At 44.3% G+C, this 10,381-nt stretch overlaps 1 protein-coding gene across 2 annotated transcripts in view; it reads left to right on the top strand.

The window, feature by feature from the left end:
* Aldh7a1 (aldehyde dehydrogenase 7 family member A1) overlaps positions 1–10,381 on the top strand; it is a 53,564-nt gene that overhangs the window by 2,911 nt on the left and 40,272 nt on the right. Inside the window, exons 2-4 of one of the 2 annotated variants that reach the window (XM_021151145.2) lie at positions 7,765–7,958; positions 8,236–8,407; positions 9,630–9,683. In XM_021151145.2, the coding sequence (XP_021006804.1) occupies positions 8,300–8,407; positions 9,630–9,683 (162 nt within the window). In that variant the 5' untranslated portion in view covers positions 7,765–7,958; positions 8,236–8,299. Of the gene's footprint in view, positions 1–7,764; positions 7,959–8,159; positions 8,408–9,629; positions 9,684–10,381 lie in introns of those variants that run through there. The other variant, XM_021151144.1, reaches the window with a different exon arrangement.

The following is a 10,381-nucleotide window of genomic DNA, read 5'->3' as shown; positions in this document are numbered from 1 at the left end:
AGCCCAGGGATGGCACCACCCACCATGGGCCCTCCCTCATTGATCACTAATTGAGAAAATGCCTTACAGCTGGATCTCATGGAGGCATTTCCTCAAGGGAGGCTCCTTTCTCTGTGATAACTCCAGCTTGTGTCAGGTTGATAGCCAGAACCAGGCAGTACACTGAGTTTTCATTTCCTATAACCATGTTTTAGTCTTCTGTTCCAGCTAATTCCAAACATGTTTAACCACATTTAAATTCAACTCCTGATACCACAAAATCATCTTTATTGAAATATAACTCACAAAATTTATAAGCTTTATATGCTCAAATCATTGGCAAATGAGTAAAAGATGCAAGCACTACAATTATGATAAAGCTGAAAACCTAAAAAGTCGTGCTTTTGACATTTGCCCATGATTTTATGAGAACGTGTTGTGTCCGGCCAGCAGATCACAGTCTGGGTTCTAGCCTGGAAAGGCATTTTGGAGACCTGGAAGAGAAGAGGGGCTAGCCGACGAGAGAAAGAAATGCAGCTAAGACAGGCAGATTCTGATCAACGCTCAATTTTACTGTTCCGCACACAGTTATGAAGCAGGGGAAGGGGGCCCAATTCCCACCAAATAATCTCGGGGTCCAGTAGCAGGGTGACCACGTGTATGGCTCCAAACAGCAAAGGGCAGGTTCCAGCAGTGGGCATGGCAGAACGATTGAGCGGGAAGCTCCACCCCTGAGCAAGCAGGTTTCAGGCTGGGGGAGGGGAGGCTACAAGAACTGCAAAGATGCTTCTACCGTTTATTTAATCACCAATTAATAAGTATTTTAGTTGAAGACAAGCAAATCTGATGCTTGGCTTGTTGGTCTTTGTGATTTATAGTTTGTATTTGTCAGAGTTCACAGAGAGACAATAATCTATATTTAGAGAAAGTTTTACAGTTAGAATGAATGTGTGAATTGGCTCATGTGACTATGGTGACAGAAATCACACAATTTTCCATCTGTGGACTAGAGAGATTTAGTGGGCTACTCCTGATTTGAATTTGAAGGCTTAAAAAAGAGGACTCCCCCCATACCCCTGTGCAAAAAAGGTCAGGCACTTGCCTTTAATCCCAGTACTCGGGAGACAGAGGGTAGCAGATCTTTGTGAGTTCGAGGACTACAGAGCAAGTTCCAGGACAGTTAAGGCTACACTGAGAAATCGTCTCAAACAAACAAACAAAACCAACCAACCAACCAAATGGGGGAGGGGGGAACTATGGTAAATATTTTAGTCCAAGTCTATTATAATATGGATATTGATCTCTAAAGGTGTTTTGTTTAGTTTTGCTTTGTTTTTGGAGAGAGGGGGGGGGGGCTTGGCTAGCCTGGCTCACAGAGATCTACTTGTCTCTGCCTCCTGCCCAAGTGCTGAGATTAAAGGCATATGCCACCCAGGCAGGGTTCTTACTTTGAGGGGCTTGTTTCTAGAATATGTAAGAGATGCTGGGCTGGGAGATGGCTCATTAGGGAAAGTGCTTGCTGTGCAGAAGTGAGACCCGGAGCGCCCGCTTCAGTCCCGAGTGGGCATAGCAGCTCACCTGTGATCCTAGCACTTAGGAGGGACAGGAGAGTCCCAGAGGATGCTGATTAGCTAGATGAACTGGATCATCAAACCCTGGGTTTATGTGAGAGATGCCTCAATATTTAAGATGGAGCGTGCTGGAGGAAGATACTCAATATTGATGATCTCTGTCTTTCACGCTCATGTGAACTCATAAAATTTATCCTGGCAGAACCGAGAATATTTCAAAGAGCTGTCTCTTTATCTAAATCTGTAAATCTATCGGAAGGTTGAAACACTAGGAAATTTCCCCAGAGATCTCATGCTGGAAAAAGGAGAAGGCACCAACCAGAGGGGGAGCTGGAAAAAAGATCCTCCACAGTTCTAGCTTGGCTGACTTTATAGTATGAGACTGAAGCCCAGACAGTGATGGGTAAATGAATGGTGTGCAGACCACACCTTGGTCCCGACTCTTTAGATGCACATATTCTGGGACCTCTATTTATACTTAAATCTCATCTTGGGACCCTAAGACTGGCTTTAGGGGAAGTCATTGGATCTCTTTGTCCCTCTCCCCAATGTGGTTGCATTGACTATATCTCCCTTTTCTGATTTTTACTATTAACTTAGCTATTACTATTAAATTGGCTAATTTAAAAAATATTTATTTATTTATGCATTTATTTATTATGTATACAGCATTCTGCCTGCAGGCCAGAAGAGGGCACCAGCTTTCATTGTAGATGGTTGTGAGCCACCATGTGGTTGCTGGGAATTGAACTCAGGACCCCTGGAAGAGCAGCTAGTGCTCTTAACCTCTGAGACATCTCTCCAGCCCTTAAATTGGCTAATTTTTAATATTAATTGGCATCTCAAGGATGAGTGGCCAAACTTGAACTTTTGAAGCACAGACTGTGACCCCCAAGTTTGATAAAACACACACGTGCCCACATATATGTGAGCATGCATACACAAATGAAAAAAAAAAAAAGAAGAAATGCTTATGATTTTATAAGTCTGACTTTTAAAACATGTTCCAATTCAACAGACTGTTCTTTTAGATGTTACTGTCTTTTACCCCAGCTTGGGTCCATTTTCCTTCTCAGGATTATGGAACCGAGCATCAACTGAGCAGAAAAGAGACTTCTTTTTGGCTAAGAGCAAGACAAATGGAAGATAAACTTTCAAATCAGTTTTGCAATTCTTGGGCACTGAGAAGTACCAGGTGTAGACTATACAAGTGAGGAAGACAGATAGGCCTAAAAAGCAGGGAGGAATATTCATATTTTTTTCAGATATCAGCTCGTGAGCATTCTGGAGTTTAGGTGCCACTTCTTTCTCCCCCTTTTCTTTTCTCCTTTCCCCCTTTTCTTTTTTTTTTTTTTTTGGTTTTTCGAGACAGAGTTTCTCTGTATAGCCCTGGCTGTCCTGGAACTCACTTTGTAGACCAGGCTGGCCTCGAACTCAGAAATCCGCCTGCCTCTACCTCCCGAGTGCTGGGATTAAAGGCGTGCACCACCACGCCTGGCTCTTTCCCCCTTTTCTATTTGTGACTGTTGCCTCGGTAATTGTCAAATGTCACCACTCTGGTGGGGAGACCTAGACCAGCAGTGCTTCCCCATAGCCTGAGGGATCTCGCCGGAGGGATATGGATTCAGGTAAAAAACCCTTGACAGCAGAGAGGAAAAGAATTCCAGGACCAGTCAGAGAGAAATAACGCTAGCAAGCTTGGTAAGATGGTGCATACTTCAGATTGAATGCTGGCCACTGTGAGAGTGGAGAGAAGGGCGGGCCACAAGATGGGCTGAGCTCAACAGCGTTCATTCAGCTTTTCTGTCTTCACAGAGGATCATGGGATTGCAACTTTGTTACATTACTCAGAGAAAAGTAACTTACAACAAGGTCTAAAGATGAAGATTAAGAATGAAATAAAAACGCATGTTCCTACTTGTCCTACATTAAAGAATTTCTTTGTGTAAAGGAAATTTTTCTTTTTCAAGATTTATTTATTTTATGTATATGAGTACACTGTAGCTGTACAGATGGTTGTGAGCCTTCATGTGGTTGTTGGGAATTGAATTTAGGACCTCTGCTCACTCAGGTCTGCCCCCACTCGCTCACGATAAAGATTTATTTATTATTATAAATAAGTACACTGTAGCTGTCTTCAGACACACCAGAAGAGGGCATCTGATCTCATTACGGGTGGTTGTGAGCCACCATGTGGTTGCTGGAATTTGAACGCAGGATCTTTGGAAGAGCAGTCAGTGAGCTTAACCTGAACCATCTCTCCAACCCTGCAATTTTTCTTTTTGTAAAGGGATTTTTACCAGGTACATTGTTTAAATTTAAAGAGAGAGGAGTGCTAATGTAGTAAAATTCAAACGTACAAACCTTCTCGCCCTAAACTGCTTAGGTCATTTGTTTTCAAAGTCCTTCCTTGCCTTTGGGAAAATAAGCTTTGTCTCTGTAGGCCATCTGTTCCTGGTTTTTGGTTTTGTTTTTTTTTTTCAGTAGTGTTGAAATTTTTTTGTCAGCAGGAAACATAAACCGGATTTTAGGGTGAGGGCTTAAATAACAAAGTTTTAAGGTTATCATTTGGGCAAAATCTCAATTCTTGCATTGAATTTTTACACTTTGCAATCTTTGTTCTCTCTCTGACTCTGTCTCTGTCTGTGTCTCTGTCTCTGTCTCTGTCTCTGTGTGTGTCTCTCTCTCTTTGGATCTCTCTCCTTGTTTTGTTTTGTTTGTTTTTTGAGACAGGGTTTCTTTGTGTAGCCCTGCTAGCCTAAAACTTGCTCTGTAGACCAGGCTGGCCTCAGACTCAGAGATCTGCCTGCCTCTGCCTCCTGAGCACTGGGATTAAAGGCCACTGCCATGCCCAATTACAACTGGCTTTTCAGCAATGGACATGACCAGAAAAGTGTGGTAAACAACTTTTCTCGTTCATGGTCCTCTAATCATGCCTTTCCATGAGCCTGAAAGCAATACTGCCAGTACTTGGCCACAACCTCTAAAATTATGAGCCAAAAGAAATCTTTCTTCTTTAAAGTCGGTTTTCTCTGGTGTGGTTTCACTGTCAAAAAGTGACTGACTTAGTGAATGTTAAGACAACACTCTCCCCTCTCCTTCCTATGCATTCTGCTACCAGCTGGCTAGGGAGGCAGACATAAGCCTGAAGCTTCCACCCTCCTGGTAATCAGCTGTACACTAAAGCCTTTGCTGTCGTATTAGCGCAACAGCTAAAGACTAAGGGGTGGGCTGGGCTGTGGCGGTGGTAGAGACTTTCGGGTGCCTTCCTGTGGCTGCAGAGGACTTTGGAAATCTGCTGATTATGATGGTCTTGAAATCTTGAAGTTAGTTGCTCTTCCCTTGGTGCCCTCAGCGCTAAGGGAGGAAGGTCACCGGCTTCAGATAAACACTCCTTAAATGATTGCTCTGCTGAAGTGTGGAGTGGAGCAGGGGGAGTGTGATCTAAAATGCCACCGCAGTGTAGGGAGGAGACACATAAGCAGTGAAGGCAAAGACTCAAGGCCTTCCTACCGCGTTTACAGTGACCCTGAAGATAGTTGCAGAGGAGTCAAGGCTTTGGAGAATAGCAGCTTTAGCATCCCGGTGACATTTCTAACTGTGGCATTGTGTGGGTTCTGTGGATAGCTAAGGATATAACTAAACACTTTGTCACAGCAAAGATTTATTTTTTTAATTTTTTTTCTAAGAGTTTTAGCTCTTTAAGGTCTGCAGTATTTTGAATTAGTTGCATATGATGGTAATTAAGAGCGTTAGCCCTTGGCGGGGCAGACACTTTTAGGGGACAAGATCATAGGCTTACTAGGGAAAAGCTGCTGTCCCCTTACAAGATTGGTAATGTGACGACAATTTTATTTTCATTTTTAATGTGTGTGTGTGTGTGTGTGTGCACACGCAGGCCTCCAGATGCCTTCAGAGGTCAGAGGTCAGATCCCTTAGAGCTGGAGTTACTGGCCACTGGAGCTATAAGCCGCCCAGGGTGGGTGCTGGAAATCAAACTTAAGTCTTCTGTAAGAGCATGAAGTGCTCTTGACTGCTGAGCCATGTTTCTAGTCCCAAATCTCCGTCTTTGATTTTCACTATTACTTGTCTTTTTATTTTTATTAAAAACTTAAATACATTTATTTTTTAGTGTGTGGGTGTGTGTGGGCAAGTGTATGCATAAGCGCCTGCCATAACTCATGTGTACAGGTCAGAGGACGACCTGCTAGAGTCTTTTCTCTCCTACCAGGTGGTGCTGGGGATTGAACTCAGGTCATCGGGCTTGGCTTCAAGTGCCTATGCCCTTTAAACCATTTATTTGTCTTTTTAATTGTCCTACCGAGGACAGTTTGACCCTATATTGTTATGATGGTTGGGGGTGCGATGGGCTGTGGTGGTGGTGGTGGTGGTTCTGACTCCACAAGTCCTTGTAACAAACTATTCCACACCCCCAGCTCACTAGGGTGTGGCTTTGAGGTGACCTGGAGTACACTTTGCTCATTAAAATGGCAAATTCTCCACTCACAGGAGTTAAGTGTTTGTCATTCCCTTTAAAAAGTGTATTTTTATACATTCTTAATATGTATTTCATATATTCTCTGAGAACATTTTATATATATGTATTTGATCATATCACCCCCACCAGCTCCTCTGAGCCATCCTTTTTTAAATGTATGCTTAAGAACCTTCATGTATTTTCTTTCTTTTTTAAAAATAATTTATTTTTATTATGTTCATTGGTGGGTTTTGCCTGCATGTTTGTCTGTGTGAGGTTATCAGGTCTCCTGGAACTGGAGTTATAGACAGTTGTGAGCCACCTTGTGTGTCCTCTGGAAGAGCAGTCAACGCTCCTAACCACAAAGCCATTTCTCCAGCCCCAGTGCACTTTCATTGTACAAATTGATCTCATTATTTTTTTTTCAAAGATTTATTTATTATTAAATGTAAGTTCACTGTACCTGTCTCCAGGCAGCACCAGAAGAGGGCATCAGATCTCATTATGGATGGTTGTGAGCCACCATGTGGTTGCTGGGATTTGAACTCAGGACCTTAGGAAGAGCAGTCAGAGAGCTTAACCGCTGAGCCATTTCTCCAGCCCCTGGCTTCGTGGTTTTTATACCCATATTTGTTATGCCGTGCTGGAAATGGAACCTATTATTATTATTATTATTATTATTATTATTATTATTATTATTGCTGTTATGGCCAGTTAGGTTGTTTTCATTTTTCCACAGCATGTTTGTTATTGCTATATAGAGAAGTCACTGTATTAGTCAGGTAGCTACACTGGTAGGTTGTTTGCCCAGGATGCATGAAGCCCTGGGGTTAATTCCTAGCAGTGGAGAGTCAGGTACACTTGCACCTGGGTATAATCTCAGCACTCAGGTGGAAGAGGCACGAATTAAGATCATCCTCAGAGTGAGCAGGAGGCTAGTTTGGGCTATATAAGACTTTGTATATATAAAAAAAGTCCCAATAATTTTTTATATTGATTTTGTATCTAATTGCTTTGCTAAATAAGTGTTAATGCATCTAGTATAGTCTTTAGGGATTTTAAAATAAAGGGTCATATAATGTGCAAAGAAGTATAGTTTGATTTTGTTTTTTCCTTTCCTATTTGTATCCTATCCTATTTATGACTTTGGCTGCAGGGTAGAAAGCAATCGAAGCATATTGAAAACATAGGCGGGGAATCATTGAGAAACCCAACACGAGTAACAGACTGGTTATCAGGGAGGCACCTAGTGCTGATAAGACGCTGGGATTTCCTTCATATAGAGAGGCCTGGTTATTGAGGAATGACACAGTTATCTGTAAAAGAGTTGAGAGGCAAGTGCAGAAAAAAGACACGGAGAGTGAAGGCCATTGAGTAAAACGACGTTTGTTCTTTAAAAGAATGTACCGAGGCAGCGTATTTAGGGCAGTACAATCATGTGATACTTTTTATTTATTAGGACATTTTGTTTTGTTTTGTTTTGTTTTTTCGAGACAGGGTTTCTCTGTGTAGCCCTGGCTGTCCTGGAACTCACTCTGTAGACCAGGCTGGCCTCAAACTCAGAAATCTGCCTGCCTCTGCCTCCCGAGTGCTGGGATTAAAGGCGACCGCCCGGCAGGAGATATTTTTAATTTACTAAAGCGGTGAAAAAAAACCTTTCTTCAAACCTCCGTACACTGAAAAACCTCCCTGGGCTACAACTGGGGTCAGTGACGTCATCGCTTCTTGAATGTTCAGGTCCCAGCCCAGATCCAAGGAACGAGCATGCCCAGAATACCTGAGCCCTGAGCGTAGTGCGGCCCAGCAGCGTGCCTCAGTTTGAAAGCTCGGCTCGAACCCAGCGGACTTCAGAGGCAGCGGGTGGCGCAGTTCCCTTGCCCCCTCAGCCCTGTCCCCGCCCCAGACCCTGAGGCAGCCACTTTACCCAGAAGGTAAGGCTCGGACGACCCCAGCCGGAGAGGATGAGGAGTGGGCAGGGGGCGTGTCTAGGGGGTGGAGCGAGGCTGCCCAATGGGATCACCGGGGGGAGGGGTCTGTCCAATGAGCGCTCGCAGAAGGGGGCTGGGGGACGGCCTCCCAAAGAAGGGGCAGGGGGCGGGGCCTGCCAAGTGGACTCTCCGGGGCGGGGGGCGGGGCTGTATTTCCGGGGCTGCCCTGACGGAGGGGCTTCTTGCGTGCTGAGCTCAGTATGTGGCGTGTGCCCCGCAGGCTCTGTGTGCAGTCTGTGAAGACCAGCAAGCTTTCCTGTCCTTGGAGCAGGCCCGCCGCCCACATGTCCACTCTGCTGATCCATCATCCCCAGTATGCCTGGCTGCAAGACCTGGGGCTCCGCGAGGATAACGAGGGCGTGTATAATGGAAGCTGGGGCGGCCGGGGAGAGGTATGCTGGAGTCCCGGAAAATTGTAGCCAAGGTTTGCCCGGGAGGCCGCAAGGCGGGCGCCTCCCTTCCCACCTCCCAACTGGAGCTGAGGGAGGATAGACCGGGATGGGAAAGTTCTAAAGTTGTACAGCAGAAGTTTTCTCCTGCAGAAAGGCAAGAAGAATCGAATTTAGATTTTAGCGTGTGAGGGATCGATGGCCTATTGGAGCTGCTAGGAAGGCTAACCTTCAATGCTTGCTTAAACCGTATGGCAGCCTTGCTTGGGATCCGTAACAAGCTCCTCCTGGCTGAAATGTTGTGAACTTTCTCCCCTTGAAGACTTGGTTTTCAGTATTTATTGCCCAGATTTAGCACCGTGATAAAACATGCAGTGGACAGGTTAAGGTTCTGGTTGCCCCAAACTTAGGAGAGTGTTTCATACTTTTAGGGGAAAGAAAGCTTTTTCAGAAACATGACGTTCAACCCTACTAGAACCTGCTTTGTTACAGGAAAAGCAACTTTTTGGCTACCCTTGGCTGTAAGAGAGACAGGGGATTTAAATTGTTACCATGAAATTGGGAGTTTCATCCCGTTGTCTCTTTTTTCTTTGTGGTTTTTGGACGAGAACCCAGGATGTGTACACCTGCGGCAAGCACTCTTACCTCCGCCTACCTCCCCCACCCCACCCCCCTTTTTGAGACAGGGTTTCCTTATATACCCCTGGCTGTCCTGGAACTCTGTAGACCAGGCTGGCCTGGAACTCAGATATCCGCCTGCCCCTGCTGTGGCACCATCTAGTTATTAGTGCCTTTTGATAAAACCTAATCTTTTAGGGGCTCTTTAGTGTTGTCTTTTTTTTTTTCTTCTGGAGTCTCTCCAGTTTCATGAACACAGGCCTTTACGTAGTGTGTTGGGACTTAGGCGGTCTGTTTCCAGACTAGAGGGTGGGCAGAGTTAAGGTGGAAAGCAGTATATAATCTTGTCAGCTGAATGTCTGGCTACAGTGAGGGTTAGGTGTGTTGTGTATATATATGCCTCTGAACATAGTATTCAGATGACCAACGCATGGATCTTACAGAGAGTTCTTAATGAATAGATGAGAGGCCCAAGGCTGTTGTGAAGAGCGCGTTAGTCATAACAGAAGGTAGCCTGAAGGCTCCTACTTTGGTTTTATTTTTCTATTTTGGGAATGATTATAATTTCTATATCTGATTGTCACTTTTTGTTTACTTGTGTTTCAAGGTAATTACGACCTATTGTCCTGCTAACAATGAGCCAATAGCAAGAGTCCGACAGGTAAGTTGTTGAAATTCAAGCTGTTACAGGGAACTGTACTAGCGTTCTCTAGAGGCAAAGGTTACGAGCAGCACAGAGACACAGAATCCTGCAGTTCCTTTTCATTCTGAGACTGTCTGCAGAGAGTCCCACTGCTGCTCTGTGGAATTAGCTAGAAAAGATGAATCGTAGAGAGGGTTAGGCAAAAGGCCTCTGCATTGTTCTTTGGATACAAGATGAGATGTAGCCCAGGCTGGTGTTGATCATGCTGTATAGTTAACAGTGACTTTGAACTTAGCTATAGGCATGCAGGACTGTACTAGGTTTATCCTAGGGCTTGAACCTGGAGCTTCCTCCATGTTAGACAGTTGGACTACATTCCTGTTGGCCCTCTGGGGATTGCTTCTGAGTCAACTCCAGAGGTTTGGTTTTTTTTTTTACAATGAATGTTCAACCCAAGTTTCAACTTTCTAATATGGGTCATGTGTTGTATCCAGATGAGGCTAGACCTCAGTTTAAAAAGCAAGGCTTCACAGCATGGCTGGGTTATCTTTTCTTGTATTAGATTCTAGCTGTTTTCTTCTATTTATGCTTTAATTTAATACACATTCCCTGCTCTCCATGCTGGGAATTGAATCCAGGCTTCAACCGTGCTAGAGATGAGCTTTGCCTCTGAGCTACTCCAGCTTTTTTTTTTTTTTTTTTTTTTTTTTTTTTTT

The sequence above is a fragment of the Mus caroli genome, chromosome 18 (genome assembly GCF_900094665.2).
Source record: "Mus caroli chromosome 18, CAROLI_EIJ_v1.1, whole genome shotgun sequence".
Classification (NCBI taxonomy): Eukaryota; Metazoa; Chordata; class Mammalia; order Rodentia; family Muridae; genus Mus; species Mus caroli.
This window is presented reverse-complemented; position numbering and strand designations above follow the sequence as displayed.